This window comes from Marmota marmota, unplaced genomic scaffold, assembly GCF_001458135.2.
Source record: "Marmota marmota marmota unplaced genomic scaffold, marMar, whole genome shotgun sequence".
NCBI lineage: Eukaryota > Metazoa > Chordata > Mammalia > Rodentia > Sciuridae > Marmota > Marmota marmota.
Window position 1 is genome coordinate 10754587 of NW_025999990.1, and position 22781 is coordinate 10777367.

Here is a 22781-nt window from a genome sequence, read left to right on the forward strand (position 1 = left end):
AAAAAAAAAAAAAAAAAAAAAAAAAAAAAAAAAAAAAAGAATTCATTCTGTATTACCCTTCCATTTCCCATCCCTCCATTCTGCCTCTAAAATCTTCTACACTACTGATCTTCCCTTTAAGAAGTCCAGATTTTTAATAAAACTATATAAGGATGAATGGAATTGGAATCAAGGTAGGGGAGTTCCTTTGATAACTGAATGACAAAACTGGGGTAATAATCCTTAATACTTTACTAGCAATAACAATCTGAAAATGGGAGTGGTGTTAAGAATAAGTACCAGCAGTAACACTGATGCTTTGGTTGGCACTGTTATAACTGCTCTCTACACAACAGATTTAATTAGACCTCACTTTACCCCATGAAGTATGTGTTATCATCAACTCCATCATACAGATAAAGAAAGAGGTTCAACTCAGTCACTTGCCCAAAGCTGTCAAGCTGGTAGTAGCAAATCTAGATTTTGACTGAAGGAGTCTCATTCTTGATCCTACACTCTTACCTTTATTCTACATAGAATGAAATCCCTCTCATCCTTGAAAGCCACCAGGAAGAGAGGGAGGGAAAGATGCAGTTCAATCCATTGTATGTCCAATTCTGTAGGGAGGGTAACTATTCACACATTTAGTAAAATAAATGCTACAGGAGCCTATTACAAACACAAACTTTGCCCACGTCACTTTTTTTTTTTTTTTTTTTTGTACCAGGGATTGAAACCAGGAGTGCTTAACCACTAAGCCTCATTCCCAATCCTTATAATATTTTATTTAGAAATAGGGTCTTGCTGAGTTGCTTAGGGCCTCACTAACTTGTTGAGGCTGGCTTTGAACTCGCAATCCTTCTGCCTCAGCTTCCTGAGCCATGGTGATTACAGGCATGTGCTACTGGCCAGCCATGTGTCCCTCTTTTTAAACTCAAATTTTTTGTCTCTATGAATCTTGGGGAGTTAAGGAAGAAGAGGGGCAGGAAAATTTTAGAAGTTTAGTAATGGATGTAAGCAGAAGGTTTTATGAAATAACTTCACAATGTTCATGAAAGGGCAAGAAATAATAAATTTAGGAATAAGGATTCAATGTAGACCAAGTGAAACAACATCTGATGGTTCTCAACTGTATTCAGTTCTGAATGTTTGAAGCAAGTCTCAGGCTTCACATGAATTCGAGGATATCACAGCAAGGAAACTGATATATTTTGGTAATGGTGTTATTTTTTATTTTTTATTTTTTTGCTTTATCTAGGTTGCCAATAGGCAATTAGCACAGCTCAAACAGCATTTAGAATGATAGATCTTTATTAATGAAATAGAAAACTATTAATTAAATAGTTTAAACTATTAATTAAATACTTCATTTAATTAATAGCAAATAGCAAATAGGAGCTTGGGTATAGCTCAGTGGTAGAGTGCTTGCATGGCATGCACAAGGCCCTGGGTTTGATTCCTCACATTGCCAAAACCAAAAACCAAACAAACAAAAACTCCAAACAAAAAACACACAAACTAGTTATGTGTGTTAAAATAATGAGAAATAATGACTTTCTATAGACATTAGATTATATAATTCCCTTCTTAATTATTGCTGCATGCTTTTACTTTCAAATCTATTCACAGTCTCACAAATCTATCTGCACCTTTTAGAATGCTCATAAGCTATACTGACATCCTCTGCTTTACATTTTGATAGACCTTTTATCCTAGTTAAAGTCTTCCTTTATCTTGTTCAGAAATCTGTTCTGATTAAAATCAGCCTAGATTCTTAATACAGCCTGCATATTCCTGCCATCTGTCAGTCTCTTAATGGTCACTGAGAAGCCTACCTGCATAGTGCCAGCTTTCCCCATTCACACACATCTCACCTCAGGTGAAGGTGACCTACCCAGCTACTTCAGATACATTCTTTGCCTCCAGAATGGAGAACATGGGCTAAAGTATGACCTGTTCGGAAATGTAGCCTGTCACTTTTTTTTGCAGTGTTGTGAATCAAACGTAGGGCTTCAAGCATGCTAGCCATGAGTTGCACTGAGTTGCACTCCAGCCACTATCACTCTTTCAAACCTACTTCGCTTTTACCAAATTAAAGATCATCATATTACCCATTAACTCTTGTTTATGATATAAGGAATAATGCACAATTATAAAAAATACAATAGTATTTTATACTGCCTCAAATACTTAGTTTTCTACCATTATTTTTGTTTCACTTGCATGAAATTCAACTTCATGTAAGTAATTTCACCTCTAAATTATATTCTTTCAACAAAAAAATTACTATTATTACTGTACCAAGAATTATCTATGGTGTTTTTACTGTATTCAATCACTTAAAAATTTAAAACTAGGGGCTGGGGTTGTGGGTCAGCGGTAGAGCGCTCACCTAGCATGTGCAAGGCCCTGGGTTTGATCCTCAGCACAACATAAAAATAAATAAACAAAATAAAGGTATTGTGTACAATTAAAAAAAATATTTAAAAAAATTTAAACTAAAACATTTTATGTTTGTACTACTCACCAGGATGCCCAAAATCATTTAGTTCATCTGAAACAGAATAAGGGAAAATACATTACTTTAAATAATCTGCCAATTTCACACAAACAGACTAGAGAAGTAGTTTTTGGGTTCTTAAATTATGTCATAATGTTTTATTAGTTTAGAACTTTTCAAACTAAATGAAGAAGCCATGCAAATACTGCATAGGAAAGAATGCTGTTGTGGACATCATTTAGGACTATTAAGCTACTGTTGCTTTCATTAAATACTGAAAATTTAAATAAATTCACTCACAATTTGTTCAAAGTTTTAGATATTCTGGCCAATTATGGGGGGGGGGAACTCATAAGAGGTCTATTTGTGGCAACTGTAAACTTCTTGAAACTAACAAAACTTTAATTTTAGAACATTATAAAATTTACAAAACTACTGAAAGATAGTGAAGAGGGTTCCTGTACTCACTGACTTAGTCCCCTCCCCCCTTTTTAATCATCTTAGGTTAGTATGGTGTATCTGTCATGACTAATGAGCCATTTTATATTAATTTTTGTTCTAGGACTCTATTTAGGAAACAATTGCTCAGACATTCCTTATTTCTAATGAATTTGACAGTCTTGAGGAGAAATTGGTCAGGTATTTTGTAGAATGTCCTTTTACTGGGCTTTACCTGACGTTTTCCTCCTGGTTACTCATGGTTTCTCAAAAAGTGATTATGCTTCAGAGAAGTAGAGTGGTTTTAGAATTAGCCTGTACCCACTCTGGGTCATCTTACCATGGCTCAAGAACAGTTAAAATATTCCAAGCAAATGTCCATGTCAATATAGCCACTATTTCTAAAATTCTTCAAAAAATTTTATGAAGGTAAAAACTAACATTAACAATACATTGCAAATGTTATACTATTCATAAAGTGTTATGCAGAAATTTTATTATTATATGTGGCATAAATCAATCTAAGAGTGGTATGAAGCAGTGCATGGGGTGTGGAAAATTTCTTCTGCCTTCAGTTTTAGACTACATTCATTTCCAGTAGTTATGTCAGTACATTCTTAGCAAGGCTGTTTCACACGTTTGTCATACAGTTAGGTGCTTTGGGCATATTCTGCATTCCATTGTGGGGGACCCTTCCTCTGGCCTCCTAAGTGATTGTTTAAAATCTGTACATGTGCATTACTGCTGCAGTTTTAACATAGGACAGATTCCATGCCACCCAAACCCCTAGACTTCACCTATTCAACCTCTGTCCCTTGTCCTAATCAAACATTTTAACAAAATACACAAAATGAAATAGAGGACATTATATTTTGTAGGTTAAAAAAAGATATAACATGGGATACTGTTCACAATATGTATCAATTCACCAACTATAAAATATCTTTATAGGCTCTTTAGGAAAAATTGGATCTAACTTTTCATTCTGAAATTTTTGGAGCAACTTCACCATTAGACTTTCATCTCTACGTGTTCTGAGTAGAGCTGTCTGAAAAAAACAAATTTTTGTATTTTTTTGCCACTGAAAAAAATTACTTGAGAAATTGTGCAGGTATAGAAGCAGCATGGCAGGGTAATAATCACATGCATCACCATGAAGCCAAATGACAGTGCTCTCTTTTTATTTATTTTCACAGTGGTCAGGTATCCAATATTAGGATGTTTAAAAGAAAATATGCAATTAGGCAAAAAGGAGTTAGAGAGATGTTTGATGAGTAAATCTTCACATGGCTCTCTCACCTAGGGTTAACATATCATGGATTAGAACTCCCTTATGTGAGAAAATTCTTATTTATTACCATGTACCAGGATAAAAACAATAGTTACAGTATTTTAAAGTGATATGATATGAAAGACAGGAGATATGAAAGACAAGAAAACCAGAAAACATGATTTAACATTATTTTCTTACTTTATCCAAGTAGAACCCAAGATTATGTAGTAGTCTGAAGAGGCAGCAAGTGAAAAAATACTTTGCTATCCACAGACATAATTTTAAAAATCAATGTGACAGCACACTAAGGGAAGGTATCTAAGTTTTAATATTTACTCTTTACTCATTACAATTTAAGTACAATGTTTGGTTAATTAAAATATATTAGAAGTTTGTGTTGAAGTAGATTTTCCATTTTTTACACATTATGGTACAGGTGACTATAATCTATAGATTTGTAGCTTAAAAAATTCTTGTATTATTTTCAGAATATTTACTATTTGATTAAAACATGTAATAAACAACAAATCTCCTGTTCTGAAACTTTCATAGTAACTGCATTTGCATTTGGGGGGCATCTTATAAAGGCTAACAGATAAAGTAATCTAAACAAATATTCATGACAATATAGCTACATATTATATAAATTTTTGTATGATAAAAATCAACATTAAGGATTAATCACAAATGTTCATTATTTAAAACAAGTTATGCAGGAGCTTTGTTATATACAACAGAAAATCAACTTAAGACTAATAATTTCAGAATTTCGGTTTAATAGCATCTGTGGCAATTCATAAAACTTCAATGACTAACATACATTATTCTTCAATCAAAATAATTTCTTAGAGCTAGTATTTTTTCCATCACTGCACTCAGTAAGCTAGAGCACTTCACCAGTCCCCAGAGCAACCAGCATGCAAGAGCCTTGGTCTTGAACCAAAGAATTACACTACCTTCAGTGCACTCCACTGCCTCATCTGTTCTTCCTTGTTTCAGAGAAAACAAATTTGAATACATTATAATTCATGATCTTATGAAGGGCAGCCATCAAGCAAAGAGATAAATAGCACAAAAACATGTGGGCACACCAACCCATGCATCACCATCATCTACTACTAACAACAGGATCACATACATAGTAAGCTTCAATAGCATAAACTCCCCAATTATGCTGTTCATAGTGGGGATTGTTGAGAAATAATTATGTTTTCCTTTATGAGTCTGTGATGTTTACTTTTTAAAATGTTTTATTAAAAATCTTTTTCTGGGCTGGGGTTGTGACTAAGAGGTAGAGCGCTTGCCTAGCATGCGTGAGGCATTGGGTTTGATCCTCAGTAACACATAAAGTAAAATAAAGACCTTACACCTAGAACTAAAAAGTAAGTATTTAAAAAAATCTTTTTCTATCAAATCAAGTTTTTTTTGTACGTAAAGCTTTAAAGAATATGTTTTTTTTGCCATGAATGTTTAAAATAAACTAAAACATTTCAAGAAAATTAAAATTACCTAAATGGCTTTTGTTTGGATTCACTTTGCTTTTTGTATGTGACTCTAGATATGAATTTAGTGTGCATTCTCTCAAATTCTATATAAACAATATAACTCCTGACATCAAACACACTGTTAAATAGTATGGGGTTAAAATGTAGAATTTCTTTTGCATAAATGTTTCAGTTTATATAGCTTATATTATATGAGTAATACAGCTTACCTATGATGACATCTACCTTCTTGCTATCCTGACTGTCTCGATCATTATAAACATGACACCAGTAGGTTCCTTGATGTTCTAAATCCACATAGGGCACCTGTATCAATATTAGAACACATACACATTTCACCTTAAAGTTTTAGTTTAAATTGGCTTGGAGAAAAGTCATCTTGTACTAAAAAAAATTTCTAAAACATTTCAGAAGGCTTTAAACGTTCTTAGATTATTTCCATTTACTAGGCTAAATAGTAGCAAGGAAATAATATGATTTCAATATGGTGAGTTTGGCATAATACTATTTGGAATTTTATACAGATGCCAGGATTAAATTCTAATTTAAGAACCAATTAATTTAATTTATTTTTATTTTTTTATTTTTTCAAAACAGAAAATAAATATTTTAATGTACTGTTACATTCATTTCCATTAGAATATATTTATGGAACTTACACCGATACCATTTTTAATTGGCTATTCTTTCTATTTACATGTAGTTATTTACCTCTCAGAGGTTAGCAATTTAGGAATAATTATTAAAATAATAATTTACTTACATATTGGTTTTCCCCAAGTGCAGGATTAAATATCAGATACTAAATTTATAACCACATTTGTCAACACTTTATATTTTACCTTCTTATACTAACATTAGGAGGAAATCCTTGATTTTACGATGTAATGTTAGAATGTGCAAGTATTAAAAGTTCATTAGAGTAAAACTGAACCTCAAGTCATTATATGTCATAATAACCAAGGTACATAATTTTACATAGTTTTGTAACTGCAATATTATTATATACATAAATGTCCTATGTAAGTCTTAATTTGGCTTATGATATCAATTAGCTAAAAAATTATTCATTAGCAAAATAAAGCTTTATTTGAGAAAGTTATCTTATTTAAGTTAAATACATTTTAGTACTGTATGTAAAGTTTTAATATTTGGTAAGGAAAATTTATTCTTATCATCCCTTTTTTTAATTTATTCTACATACATTTTTGGTAATAGCTTCTATTTCCTATTACAGGGAGAATCTTGCCCTGGGTTATATAGTACAGTGGGTTATAATTATTTATGTAACTTTTATCAATTAATTAAACTTAACTTTCATGATATCCTTTTATTTATCTATAAAATAAGGGTAATGAAATAATATGTTACCCCTAAGATCTCTTCCAGTTCTAAAATATAATAGTAAAGAGTAAATTATATAAATTTGTACATTTATAAAAATGTACCTCTTAAAATGATTTCAAAATAGCCTTGTAAAATATGAATTTTTATGTTGCAAAACTGTCAACCACAATTTACTTTCTTACTCAGTTCTAAAATATACTTACTTTATCAAGTCTCCTTAGAATATGTTGAAATAAGGTCAAAACCAAGATGTTGTATTTGAGCATTATAAACATTGTTGGTAATGATTATATAATTTTTGGTTAACATAGATACAGCCCTCATTATGAAATGAAATAAAGTCAGCAGAACCAATTAATTTTAAATCAAAAGGGACTTGAAATAAAAATATTGAAAACATTCAAGCACCTTGAAGAATATGAGTTTTAGTGTTCACTTTTCATTTTAATTCTACCATTTATTTCCCCAACCCCCCCAAATCAACTACCTACCATGTATAGCTTTTTTGTCTCATGTGGTAATGGTGATTCATTTTTGAACCACTGGTAGTGAGGAATAGGGCTTCCAATAGCAACACACTGTAAAACCAATGTGCTGCCTAGCATTAGCTTTTGGGACTTTGGTTCAACACAAATTTGCAACCTGGATTCAGACAAGCTATCCGGACTTCCTTAAATTAAAAGAAAAAAATCTCTAGGTTAAAAATAAAAAACACATTTTTCCTATAATTAAAAAGTCCAAGCTCACTATTCAGTTTTTACAATCTTTAAAAACATTTGCCAAATTAAGTTTCTCAAAACTGTAGTATTACCAGAAACATTAAGAGCTGTTCTGAGGATAAGCAAGTGCTATGACAAGTAAGTTTAGAAAATTCTGAATTAAGCAAAGTTAACAGGCAGGTAATGGGGAGAAAATAAGCTTGAGATGGAGATGCTGTGCATGAAGGCAGAATAATAGGTAATGGAAACTGCAGAGTAGAGGAGCTCAGCAACAGGGACCAGACTAAGAAGATTCTGTGTTATCTTAGAAGATGGCGTGAGCATGCAAGTGTGCATATGCACGAACACACACACACACACATACACACACACACACACACACACACGCGAAAGATGATTTAAACCACATGGGGTCAAATCTTAGTGACTAGTGACAATGTATTAGACAAAGTATGTATGTGAGCTTTTGTTACTATTTTGACACTTTGAAGTTCTTTTAAAGTAAAAAGAGTTAAGGCAATTCATCAATCAATATTAAACTTCTTTTGTCACTTACTCCGGAAGCTTTCTGTTACTTCTGTCACATCACAAACATCCAGCTGTGACCACTGGCTGAATTCAAAGGTAAAATTATTATTAACACGACAGACATAAAAGCCTGCATCTTTTACATGCACAGTGTTAAAAATAAGTTCTGATGCATTTCCATATGGAATCTGTGAAGGAATAGGGAATATAAGTGTATATTCATCAAAAAGGCATCTTAAAATATATGACATAATTCATGATATAAATTTGGTAATTTTCCCCCTCCAAGTTCTGAAATATTAAAAAAAAACAAATAATAGCATTTGGAGTTATTTAGGACTTGAGTTAATAGAAATCAAGAGCCTTTTTAAAAAAATCATTAAAAGGAGTGAGATGTCCTCCAATATCTTCTTGAAACTAATAGAAAAGCTGCTCTGCTATAAAAACAGTTCAAATGTTCAGTACTGAAAGGATTTGCAAATGCACCCTTTGTAAGTTAAGTAGCACATAACATGATAAACATCACTGTGGTGTGGAGAAAACACAATTAGACCTGGCTATAACTTTCAGTTCAGACCAAATGAGCTGTGAATACATGGACACATTATTTCACCTCATCTACAAAATTCTGTAAGAGGATAATCTTCTTTAACAAACCATATCCAGCTGGGCAGAAAAGGGTTATGGAAAGCATGTAAGTGATGGGAGGGATGGCCATCCAGGGTCTCCTGAGTTCTTCTGCCTGGGCTCTGTCAGTGTATTAAGGTTTCTTTCACCTTTGCTGCTCCCAGCAATTCATCAACTCCACCCAACTTGGGCACACTGCCAAGGGGCTTCCTCAAGTGCTGCCTCATTATGTTACAGCAGCCCCTTGCAAGGTTATTTCAAGGAGACTGCAACTCTTCCTTTCCATACTCCAACCAACTCAACTCTCAGTACAAGAGCAAGAGCATTTCACTGAAAATGGAACTACTGGGATGAGAGGCTGTACTTAGCATGGCCTGACAATCCTTTTATGTTACCCTGCTAAGCCTGCTTTCCCATTAGATGATTCAGTAAACTTTCAAATCTCTTGCAATCCTACTTCTCTCAGGCATTGAATACAGAGAGAAATTCTTTCCTCTTGCTGCCACTGAATCACAAACCCACCTATCAGTGCCCATGCCTATTTATAACTCCCCTCTTCCTTCCTGTTCAGATGGAAGATGCATCTTTCTAACAAAGACTGCTTGGGCTAAAGACCTGTGAAGACCCACTTGGCACCTTAAGAGTTGGTGTGAAGATTGTATTAAATGAAAGACATCTGGGATTAAACAGAAGCAGAAAAAAGTTTTCTCATATGTCCCTTTTCTGACCAAAAGAAGAAAATTCTGGGAAATGAGGCTGCTATAAATTCCCTCCTAGGGTAACTTCTGCTCCTTGGAAGGTGACCAGAGTAAACTTACTATAAATCCCCTCTCCAGTTTCATGGCTATGAAGAACAGGAAAAGACTCAGCACCACTCAAAGATTATCACAAACTTTCCTACTCCCCTTATTCTTCTAGAAATTCTTTGTTATTTTCCACAGAAGTTTCTATGCAACTTAGGTATTTAACCAGTTAGCAAGTAACTTCTTTGTAGATTCCTGCATATATATGAATAACCTCCTTCTCTTGCTATTTGCAGGTTCCCATCACTGAAGGCAGAGCAAACACTTTTCTTTTCCAAAAATCCCATCCCCTCTGATTTTGCTCCTGCAATGCATCTATTTCTCCCATTTACTCTATCACTCTCCCAAACACACTCTAGTACCTTCTACCTTAAGTCAAAAAACAAACCTGCCTTGACTCCACATGCCTCCTCCAGGAAGTACTGAAGAAGCTGACCACCCTTTCTTCGTGAAATACTTTATTTTTTATTTTTCCTGGTTTCTTTACTGGTTCATCTTTAATACTGAACTCTCAATGTTATCTATCTCACCAGATATCCAAACTGCCTAGCTGATTCACTTGGATGTATAATAGACATTTCAAATTTAACATGTCTAAAGTCAAATTCTTGATGTTTCTCCCTAAATCCATTGCAGTCTTCTCAACACCTCAGCATAAATATGTCCCAGATGCTCAAGTGGAAAAACCTAGTCACCATCCTCTACCTTTCTTCCTTCTTCCTCATGTTCCACATCCTAGCTATCAGCTGACCAACTCTATCCAAAATACAAGCTGAAATACCCTGGGATCCATCTCTACTGCTTCACCCAACCCATACTAGGATTATTTCTTTTCCAGCACAGTCAGTAGATACCTGGTCTTCTTGATGTTCTCTGTTTCCTTCAAATGTTTTTGTGTTAAAAACATAAATCCTCCCATACTACTTATCTTGCTTAAAACCTTTTGTGGCTTCTCACTTTATGCTTATTTTCTTACCACATGCTTATTTTCTCCTAGCTCTGAACTCAAAGAAATGATCACATTTGCTTACCATCCCCTCCCCCTGAAATGGGCAGGGACCTTGCATTTCACTGCTCCATTGTCATGCCTTCGAATGTGACCTGGCACAAAACAGGTGCTCCACAAATACTTAAGTGGATATCTCCTAAAATAGACCGAGGAACATAAGAGTGGTCTGGTAAAACTTGACTTGTTAGAATTTTCAAATCCACTACAGGGCTGAGGATGTAGCTCAGCGGTAGAGCATTTGCTTAGCACCTATGAGGTCCTCGGTTTCATCCCAACAGGACACACAAAAAAGTCTTTTCTAAAATCCACTTTAGCTCTTCATATCTAAGATGTACTCCACAACCACTACATTTACACCTTTCTCCAATCAGGAAAAACCTAAAAAATGTAGGTTTAATGCAGTAGGGTTTTTCTATTACTTATTTTGCAAAAGGTGTTTATTCAAATAAAAGCAACTTTGCAATAGAAAAAAAAATGGTAAAAATACCTTTCACTACTATGTTCCAACAGCCAAGGCACATATTTAATTTTATAACTCCTGATGGTAGGAGTTCATGTGGTGAATAACAGTAGTCAGGGTTCCAACACAGACCTGTCTAGCTCCAAAACCTACATGTAATCTTTTTACTACATTCCATAGTTGCTCTACTTTACCTATGAAGGGATGGAAATAAAAAAAAATGATATAAAACCACAAACTTTTTCTATGGTTTAAGGTGATTCCATGTAAGCAAAGATCATAATCTCATGGCTCTTTTACTTGGTTACAGATTTGCAAATGGAGCCTTGGCATCAAGTTTAAGGATGTTGAATTTACTGTGACGAACAGGTTGAAAAGAAAATGCATGGAGTTTCAAGGTGTAATGTTGGAGAAAAGTGGGTGAAGGAGAGTGAGTGAAACAGAAAAGCCCACAAAAGTGGATATACATGGGACAACTAGACAGAAATCCCTAATGGCAGGGTGGCTCAAAATTTTTCAAGATAATTCTAATATGTGATTTTAAATTACTTATTGAGAGGTGCAGGCATCTAATCCTTCTACAAGTGGAATAAATGCCCCACTCTGTGAACCTTAATTTTACTTAAGAATGGATAGGACCAGGGGTATGGCTCAGTGACAGAGTGCTTGCCCAGCATGTGCAAAGACCTGGGTTCAATTCCCAGCAAAAAAAGAAGGTCTATATCTTCTAAAATAACATAGTTCTGTAGAATTCTTCAAATAATAACATTGCATTAGCTTTTCATCTAGCCTTCAAAGACTTTTAGCTAAGAATTGTGGTTGAAATATAATCTGTTGTAAAGAAATTGGAAGATATGTTAAAATGTACCAGTGATGGTTCCTATTTGCTAACACTGTTGCCCTGAGTAATCCCTATTTCCCACAATTTTTATAGTGGAAAACTGATTTCATTATTGTTTACACTGTTTTGGCAATTTTGGAATTATGTTACCATAATAAAGATTTTTGAATACTTCATTAATAATATTAACAATATCTATCAGACTCTTAGCCAAATTCCTAAAATTGCAGTTAGGACAAAAATATTAATTAATTTTCAATCTTTTTCTCTTCTTGAAGAAATTAAAACACTTAAAAAAATTACCTCTTTATTCATTTTGAACCATTGGTATTGTACAAAAGGATGTCCAGTTGCCCGGCAACACAGTTTCACAAACTGTCCAGCCAAGACTGCCTTTGATTCTGGGTTTACAGTGATCTTTAATCCTTAAGAAAAAAAAAAAAGTTGTGTAAATAAAGTCACAAAAGATGGGTTCTCCTTGTATATGTCTGAAACCCAAAAAGGAAATATTTTGAAAATAACCTGTATATTAATCTTTGTCATAAATGTGTTTATTCAAACAAAAGTAACTTGCTTCTACATTAGTTTATGAGGTTGTGAGCTGTAGGCTTTGTAGAATCTTGAGGAAAGAAACTTACCTGCAAAAGACATTGATTTAATCTACTTCCACATGACTGGAGGAGAATTACATTTCTTCAATTCTTAGACATGTTTTCCCTACATTCTAATACTTCTGAAATCAGGATGCGCTTCACAGCAGACGCTTGCCAGGCAACAGTATACTGTAGTTCTCAGGGACTGTTCATGCAAATACCTGGTCCAAAATGCTCACATGGCTGGGATTTCAACTGAGTTAGGTACACTATTAGTAAAATAGGAATTAAATTTAAATGTCTGCTGTGGGGTCTCAATGTGTCACCTAAAATTCGTGTGGTGGAAATAGTCCTCCAGACAACAGTGTTGGGAGGAGGGCCAGTGGGAGGGGTTTAGATCATGTGGGCTCCATCCTCACCAATGGATTACTACACTATAAAAAGAGCTCTCAGGAGTGAGTTCACTCTCTTGCTTTTCTGCTATGTAAAGACACAATAGCCATGCTTGCCATTCTACCTTGTGTCATGTGAAGCTAAAGCAAGAAGGCTCTCATCACATATCCATGCCTTGATCTTAAACTTTCAGCCTCTAGAAATGGAAAAGTAAACTTTGTTCTTTAGAAATTACCCAGTCTGGCTGGGTGTGGTGGCACATGCCTGTAATCCCAGTGTTCAGGAGGCTGAGGTAGGAGGATCACTAGTTTGAGGTCAGTCTCAGCAACTCAACAAGGCCCTAAGCAACTTAGTGAGAATTTGTCTCAAAATAAAAAATAAAAAATGCAGGGGATGTGGCTCAGTGATTAAGCATCCCTGGGTTCAATCCTGGGTTAAGAAAAAAAAAGGGGGAAAGTAATTTCCCAGTCTGTGGCATTCTATTTAGTAGAACAAAACAGATTAAGTAAGATGATAGCATAAAAATGTCATGAAATGATCATATTATGACTTAGCACTGATATGAAACCTAAGCTTTGGGGTAATCTATTTGCAGCAATAGATAACTGACATTACAAAGTTAGGAAGTTTTATATTTGCCAAGATTATAATCCATAAAACTTGGTTAACTTATTTTCAGGAAGAAGAAAAGATCATTAAAACTTCCTGATCCTACTTGTTTTCTCACTTATCCTGAATGTGATCTCAAAACTGTTTTTTTTTCCTCTACAACCCACTAATCCAAAGTAACAAAACAAGATTACAAGTAATGAGGAGAGATTAGAAATAATAGCAATCTTAATATATCAGAGGTACTAAGCTTTTATAAAAAAAACTGCTTAAAAGTAAAATGTGAAACCATACCAGAAAGATACCAAATAAAAACAAAACTTGAGTAAATATTTATTGCATACCTAGTACAACTGATGATCTGGAGAAATCCTAGACAGTCTTTAGCAAATTAGTACAATTTCTCAAAAAAACAAAAAAATTAAAGCTCTTGACAGGGAAGAGACTTCAGTTTCATTAATCATTTATATTGAGGATGAATGAAGTTCAGAATTTTTCTGAAATCTGTGACACATATTGGTGGGAAAGTTTTATTTATTTATTTATTTATTTTTTAATATATATTTTTCAGCTTTCGGTGGACACAACATCTTTGTGGTGCTGAGGATCGAACCCGGGCCACACGCATGCCAGGCGAGCGTGCTACCACTTGAGCCATGTTCCCAGCCCCAACAAAACTATATTTTAATGACTCCACATTTATCATTATCTACTTGGGAAGTCTAACAGCACAACTTTAAAATGTAGATATTCTGATTTTCCAGGTTTAGGTATGATAAGAAGGGGAGACAGTTGCAACAATGATGAAAAGGAAAAAAATAAATCTGAAAAATATAGCTTTGATTAAACTGGCTTTAAATATGGATGGCCTCAGTACCTCCAGACACAATCAGACTGTCCCGCCAGTTCCTGCAGGTTTCCAACGGGAAAGGTTGCAGCCTACCATCATCTGACCAGTTACTCAGGATTAAAACTTGGAGCAGTCATCCTTGAATGCCGCCTCCTCATTCGTCATTCTGCACTTGCAATCTGTATGCAAGCCCTGTCCATTAAGCTTTTCCATGTCTCACCATCTTTCAGTACCTCAATCTTTTTTTTTTTTTTGTACCAGGGGTTGAACCTAGGGGCTCTTAACCTCTGAGCCACATCCCCAGCCCTTTTTTCTATTTTATTTAGAGACAGGGTCTTGCTGAGTTGCTTAGGACCTTGATAAGTTGCTAAAGCTGGCAAAAAAAGTACCTCCTCCTACCTCAGCCTCGAAAACCACTAGGATTAAAGGTGTGTCCACCACACCTGGCTCAAGTGCCTCAATCTTAATCCAAGCTGCTGTTAGCTATGGAGTGATAATAAGCCTGTTCACTTATTTCCTTACTTCCAACCAACAGTCCAAATATCTACTAAAACATAAATTAATTCAAAATCACTCCTGTAATTAAAACCCTCGAGTGCCCTTCCACTATATTTGGAATAAAATTCCAACTCCTTACCACAGTTCACAAAGCCCCACATGAGCTTTTCTCAATCATTCAGGTCTCTTACTAAAATGTTAGCAGCTTCTCTGGGAAACATCTCTAAATTAGCTACCTTTCCACCCCAAGTTCCCTATTACCTGAAATACCCTTTCTTGCTGCCTATCTAACCTATTAAAATAAAAACTCTGTGAGAGCAAGGACCATGTTTGTCTTAATCACCAGTTTACTCCACACCTAGAGTAGTGCAGCACCTGTCAAACATAGTGGTACAGTGGGGTTCAACATGCAGTTGTTAAGTGAATGTGCAGAATAATAAAAATTATTGTAGCAGTAATTTACTGGCTGTTTAATATGCACCAGCATTTTTATCATTACCCTCCAAAATAACTATAAAATGTAGATATGAATTATATCTATGTTGCAATAAAAAGAAGTAATTTACAGAAGATCACACAAATTATCTCTTTTTTCCTTGTAAAAAAAGGCAGAACCAGGATGTGAATCTGTACTTTTTCCAGTGATTGTCAATGTATTCTTCACAGTAATCTTATCTTTGCCCCAATAAGCCTTTCTTACTGAAGACAGTGTCAGGCAAAGCAACTCTGTACCATAATTCTGCTTACAAATTTACCATGGCACTTATTCTCTGTAATTATATAAAAAGACAAGAGACAATAACTACAGAAATTAAAAGGCTTTCTTCCTAGAGAGTCTTATAATGGAATGAATGACTTTACTGGAAGAGAATCACATGGCATAGATGTTCTAAAGGCATCTTTCCTTTGTGTGGGACACAAAACTAAATGATTTCTAAAGAAGATTTCAATTCAGTTTGTAAACTGGCCCTATACCAAAAATTTTAGTACAGTCTAGTCTTTAACAACAAATACATATATTTTGTTGTTATGTATATACACATACAGATATATGTATACATATATGTATGTGTGTGTATATATATAAATAAATAAACCCTATCACTTATTGCTTCAAAGACTGAGAATTTATAGGCAAAATGAGATTTGGAAACTGCCCCCAGTGAGTAGTAAAGCAAAGAAATTGCAACACCTCCCATTTAAACCACACACATTTCCTTCCTCCCACGATGCCTTGTATGACAGGGAACCATGGTCAACCCTTAACCACCCCTGTGCAGCGCCAACTAGTCAGAAGGTGCTGAACAAAGGTAAGGAAAGAATCTGGCACCATGCTATGTAGGATGTAGCAAGGTACACAACTGAAAGTTCTATTTTAAATGATGAATGCACAGTTTCCTGGCAAACAAGCATATTTTCAGATAACATCTGCAAAGAAGTCAAGAGAAGTTACTTGATTTCCTGTAAGCCTGGGAGAATGTGACTAGATATGATGGAACTAAGGATTGTGCTTTACAAACATACACACACACACATAGACACACACACATATTATATTAAGCAATAAAACAAAGTTTAAAATATTGCTAGAATTACAAAAAAGGTAAATTAGGACGATTCTTGGTTTGAAAAAAGGATTCATCATAGGTTCACTTTAAGTTATTTTCACAATTCATGTAAATATTGATGTAATTTACAAACACCCTTTCCAGAAACAGATCTATTGAATGTGTTTAAATACATCTAACTTTCAGAGGCCATGAACCAAAAAAAAAAAAAAACAAAACAAAAAAAACCCCCAAAAAACCATCAGCTTCCAACTAAAATGTTTTCTCAAAGTTACTCTAAAAATTTCTAAGCTATCACAGCAAACTATCAATGTACCCTACAGCATTCCAGAATAAACACCCCTCCTCTTCCTGTAAGATAACATCTCCCCTTTTATACAACCAGTGCATGCCCACGAGTGTCCTTCTTACATGTCAATTTGCTTCTATGAGGCTAAATCTAGTCTCCCCCATCCATCCCTTGTTGTGCTGCAGGGCCCAAGACTGAACACTCCACACCCAGAAACACATTCTTTCAGACCTCACTTAATACTCCCTTTCCATCTCTATTTTTTAATCTTATTCCCATCAATGCTATCTCTGTCTTTTTTCACTTGTTGTTATTTTCTTTTTCAGGAATAATTGCCAATTTTCTGGATCCATGAAACAAGCAAAGATCCTTATAAATAAGAAATAGCATTTAAACACTTTTAAACTTGGTAATAAGAAAAAAAAATTGAAATCCATGGGTCAAAGAGGCACCTGAGGTAATAATCCATAACTAAGTTTCTCAAATGACCTAGAATTTTCTAGCATTTTGAAAATGGTACTTGATTCAGCAGACCTAGTTTTTAATCTTACCTTTGTCCATAACTAACTGTGACTCTGGCCAAATTATAACTTCCAGAAGTCTCATTTTCCACATAAGTATTTGCTGGTTAAGATTAAATGTTCACACTTCACTGAGGTATGAAGATAAAATTGAAGTTCAGGTATTTTGGACACTAAAGAATACTGTTCAGTAGTCTCTGCACTTATCTTAGAGATCATTTGACAATAAAATTGATATAAAATATAATGAGTATGCTACAAAGAATTCAAGAATAAAAGTGATATGAAATCAAAGAAAGGGGTGGGGGCAAATGGAAAAGATGCTCCTGAAATCATGTGCTGTTTCATAGTTATCTGATAGGTACCCTCAATGAAGCATCTTTTATATGAAGAATGAAATAAAAACAGCAATATCACAAAAACAGGGTAAGAAACTTAGAATTCATCCTAATGAAACCCACATATACAATGTTAATTATCTTTAAATGTCCTCACATTTCCAGCCCCTGTTCTACCAATTGCAGGTAAGTATCTTACTTCCTTAGGTAATCATTTCATGATCTACATAAATATAACTGATCGAGCTTATAAGTCTGTGCTCAAAATGTTTTCACTTAGAATAAAAGCAGCAAAAATATCTTGAATTGCATATCTAAATTTATCTACATCTTCCAAGACTATATATGCCACTATTGTTGCTTTGGGATCAGAGTCTTTGACCCTTAAATACAATAAAGATCTGAAATAAGATCTCTGGTTAAAAACAATTTTAGCACATTTGATTACCTCCTTGTCCAATTCCCAAAGGAATAAAAATAGAGAAACACTATGAGTGCTGGAAACCAGGAATGGATACCAGCCACACAAAAACACAAAATAATTTCTCCAACATACAGTTCAAGCAAGACTGAGAGGAAGCTGGACAACTACCTGCTGTGGAAAAGTGCAGTGAGAGAGAAAGCAGAAGGGAGGAACTTTAGTCTGGACTTCAGAAAATGTATTAGGTGCCAGAGCCTAAAGACAGCAAGAATTTCAGGATGAGTTCACACTCACCTAAGACTTTACATTAAACGACCACTGAAGCTGGCTCCAAATCACAGGGATTATTCAGTTAGAGATGGAGGAACATTCACAACTTTAGCTACTTCTGGGCTACCAAATATATAAAGGAAATTTGGCCAGTTTCTTAAAAGACATATCAAATACTACAGTTATCTCTCAGGGTTATTTCACATTATTGTTTCATAACAATTGGAATGGAATATAGCAAACTAAAGTTCCTTCTGTCAGAATATACCTAGAATTTCCCCTCCTCCTTGCATTTGGACTTGCAAAGACCTGTTCTAAGGCTCACAGCATCTTTGACAGAATTCATATTATTAACCCTAACCAGAACCCTATCAGAGCCCCTAACATCAGAGAAAAATCATCTGACCCCTATCAGAGAAAAATCATTAGACTTTCTGTGGAATAAGGACTAATATCATCCTGTGAAATGATATTAACTACAAAATACAGAGAAAACATTAGAATATTTCTTAGTTTTTACTAAGATTCAAGAATATAGTACACTGAAAAGGAAAGCTAGAGATTAGATAAACTTACTTTACATATACTTATTTTTACAGTTGTCCTGGCTATGATGTTTGCCTCCCCTACTAAACTATGACCTTCAATAGGTAGAAACTATTATTTAATTCAGCTCTGAATTCACAATACTTGACATCTGAGATAGCAAAGTATTGGAATACAGTAAAGGTTTACTTAATGAATGAGCAAAGTCACAAATTGAGGTGATTCTATCAGAGCTTGCAATCTTCTCTTTTAAAAAATATTTTTGATGTTGATGGACCTTTATTTTATTCATTCATTTAAATGAGGTGCTGAGAATCAAACCCAGTGCCTGACACATGCTAGGCAGGCACTCTACTGCCGCAGCGGCAATCTACCACTGAGCCACAAACCCAACCTCAGAGCTTGCATTCTTAATATAATTATAATAGTTTTTCAAATGCCAAATGGCTTCTTTGATTTAAGGAGAGCAACTAAGAACTGAGCAGGGAGGAAGAGCACGAGGAAAAGATTAACATTAAACAGAGGCGAGTGGTGGGAGGGAAAGGGAGAGAGAAGGGAAATTGCATAGAAACAAAAGGAAACCCTCAACGTTATATGAAATCACATGTAAGAGGTTGTGAGGGGAAAGGGGGGAAAAAAAACAAGGGAGAGAACTGAACAACAACAGATTAGGTAGAGAGGGAAGAGGGGAGGGGAGGGGAGGGGGGATAGTAGGGGATAGGAAAGGCAGCAGAATACAACAATCACTAATATGGCATTATGTAAAAATGTGAATGTGTAACTGATGTGATTCTGCAATTTGTAATTGGGGTAAAAATGGGAGTTCATAACTCACTTAAATCAAATGTATGAAAGATGATATGTCATGAGCTTTGTAATGTTTTGAACAACCAATAAAAAAAAAGAAAAAAAATTATAATAGTTTTTATTTTTGATAGCCTTGATATTAAAATTCTTCTTTATAAATCTTACATTTCTTTATTCTAATACCTATAGTGTAAATTTTAGATTATTGGGGAGCTATAGATATTAAACTAACAGTAGTTTACTGCTTCCTAAAATTACTAAGCTTTATTAAATCCCCAAAATATTTCCTTTTAAATAAATAAATAATATTCAAGTAACAACCAATTTTATTGATACCTTGTGGTTAATACAACAAAACCTTCACAGAAACAGCATACAAATGGTAATATAAAAACTGTTTTCCTATTTCCTACAAAAGAGCCCTATGGAATGATCTTGTAAAAACCTGTTTGCCACATATCAGAACAACCTGAACAGGGCACACTGACAGGAGAGTGCTCTTATTATTTGGAGAAAAGCACAAAGAGCAAAACTGGATTTTTAAAAGGAAGATTACTGATGTTTACTAGGGAGGCACTTTACCAGTTGCTGGCTTGTCAAAAGTCAAAATATAAAATATTATTTAAAAAATTCAGGCAGATCATTACATATCAATAAATTTATGACTCAATTTCAGTGAAGCCTGGTTTCACATACAGAAAACTTTAATTGGGAACCATAGATTTCAAGGTCAGTGACTGCACCACAAATTTAAGAGATGTGTTTGGCCCCTGTCACTGTCTAGAAACAATTCAACACATCATTATTACATGTCACTCCTGCTCTTCTGACAGACAGAACACTCCACTCATTTTGTAGAATTGATAACCAATGGTCAGAATGATTGAAAAAGAGAAATGAGATTCAAAAGTGTTATTAAATTCCAAGAGAAGTTTCTTAAGTTTTCAGAGGCCTTATTGTTCTATAAAGTATGAGAACCTAGTGCCCTAATCTGGTGGATTTTGATCCTCACAACTACTGCGTACTCACTATTTGAGGCATTGGGCATATAAAAATTAATAAATAGTATCTTAAGAAGTTTACTGATTGGTGATGGACAGAGTTACATACTGGGGCATCTGTATTAGCAGCTAGTTATTCCTAGCCTGCAACACTTGATATGAAGAGGCAGTGGGAAACAAAAGCCAAACATTTAAAACTGTGCATATCTCAAAGGAAGCATTTACTGGTGGCTTATTTTACCATCTACATTAGTAAATTGGGATGACTTGGGAGTCCATGTTTCTTCTCATTTGTTCATGACTTTTTGGTTATATCCCCAGCATCTGTTGTTTCTGTTTTCCATCCAGCAGGTCTAATTTTGTTTGGTGATCCATGTGGTTCCTGGAAAGCTGACTCAACTCAATTCACTACTGGCTTTAATCCAGGCAAATCAGCACATTCCATGTCCCTGGCTACAATGACAGGTTTAGGGACAGGGAAGTATACAAAACTAATTAATGAGAGTGAATCTTTTGATTTTTCTGGGAACGTGGGGACAAAGATGCATGAGACCAGGAATGGATAGCAGACATCTTGGGCTAATGGAGCAACAGTCTTAAAAGGAAGCTTATGTTAAGAGAAGAACAACAAAGACAAAAAACAACCAGTCCCTTAGAAATAGGCTTTTCAGTCGGGACAAGCAATGTATTCCCTTTATTCTATCAGTTTGAATTGGGGTTTCTGGTACATGTAAATCCATAGTTCACTGCTATACCTTCTGTCCTTAAGTCCTTATTTAACATAACAATATATCATAACCAGGTTGGTTATATAATGAAGTGGCATACCTGAAATTTACATAAAACAGAGAGCATCAATTCCTTAGTCTATGGCCCTTCCAAGCCTGGCTGGCCTCTTTGCTTTCAGTGGATACTTGGGAGCCTGCAGTACTGTTGCATCAGGCAACTCTGATACATGTCTTTCCTGACACCATTGCAATTGACTAACTCTAACTATAGCTACAGAGAGGAGGAACTGTTTCCTATTCCTCATTTGACTTTGGAAGTAAGACGCCTTACTCAATTTTGACATATTGAGGAAAAACCATTGTGGTTTATTTAATTACACTTCAAAATATCATGTTGGCAAAAAACTTAAAACATTAAACATCTGGCAGGTATGGGGGCACATGCCTGCAATCCCAGTGGCTCTGGAGGCCGAGTCAGGAGGATTGCAAGTTCAAAGCCAGCCTCAGCAACTTAGTGAGACCCTGTCTCTAAATAAAATATTAAAAAAGGGTTGGGGATGTGACTCAGTAGTTAAGTGGTCCATACCAAAATCAAAACAAAATAAAATAAACATCTGTCCTACTTCCTTTATCATCCAAATACATACGTATACAAAAATAATTGTGTGAGTTCGCATTTTTGGCTAACTGTTTCAGTGTCTGTTACCTATAACAGACAACACAGACTTATCTATAATAAGATTATTATAATCTTACCTATAAATATTTTAGCATGCATCTCCTTGGAATATATTCCTCTATAGAACTACAATATTATTGTATGAACTCCATAATGTCAAATATGTAGGCTACATTAAAAATTTCCCAATTGTTTCAAAAACATCTCCTATAGCCGGTTCTTTGAACTATAATCAATGTTCATGCATTCTTATTTGCTTTTTATGTCTTTTTTGGTTTCGATATGGGACAAGAAAAAATTTAATGAAATTTACCTGGTAAATGAGATGTTTTTCTCTAAGTTTTATTCCACAAACTTCTACATAATATTCCTACCAGAAAACCCACCTGGGGGGCTGAGAAGCTGAAGAACTTCAGTGTGTTCCATAGCCTGTAGGAAGTCGCTCAATTCCGCTACCGTGCAACCTTTTTCACCCATTAGTTTTAGTAAACACAGGCTTGGGCTTCCTTCAGGCTCCAACACCTTAAGAGAACACTGCTCCAGGTCCAGACAACTGAAAATGACAAATTTATTCAAGTCAACAACCTCTTTTCAGAATGATACATCTACTAAATAGCTGAACCATTCCAGGTACTATAAGG

At 34.9% G+C, this 22781-nt stretch overlaps 1 protein-coding gene across 4 annotated transcripts in view; it reads right to left on the reverse strand.

The window, feature by feature from the left end:
• Positions 1-22768, reverse strand: part of Malt1 (MALT1 paracaspase) — a 48839-nt gene extending 26071 nt beyond the window's left edge. Inside the window, exons 1-7 of one of the 4 annotated variants that reach the window (XM_048806151.1) lie at positions 22527-22768; positions 12333-12454; positions 8318-8477; positions 7534-7712; positions 5905-6001; positions 5147-5179; positions 2507-2533 (exon numbers count right to left, since the gene is read on the reverse strand). In XM_048806151.1, coding sequence (XP_048662108.1) covers positions 2507-2533; positions 5147-5179; positions 5905-6001; positions 7534-7712; positions 8318-8477; positions 12333-12454; positions 22527-22617 — 709 coding nt within the window. In that variant the 5' untranslated portion in view covers positions 22618-22768. The remainder of the gene's footprint in view (positions 1-2506; positions 2534-5146; positions 5180-5904; positions 6002-7533; positions 7713-8317; positions 8478-12332; positions 12455-22526) is intronic. The other 3 variants (XM_015482184.2, XM_048806150.1, XM_048806152.1) reach the window with 3 other exon arrangements.
• Positions 22769-22781: the final 13 nt, after the last annotated feature.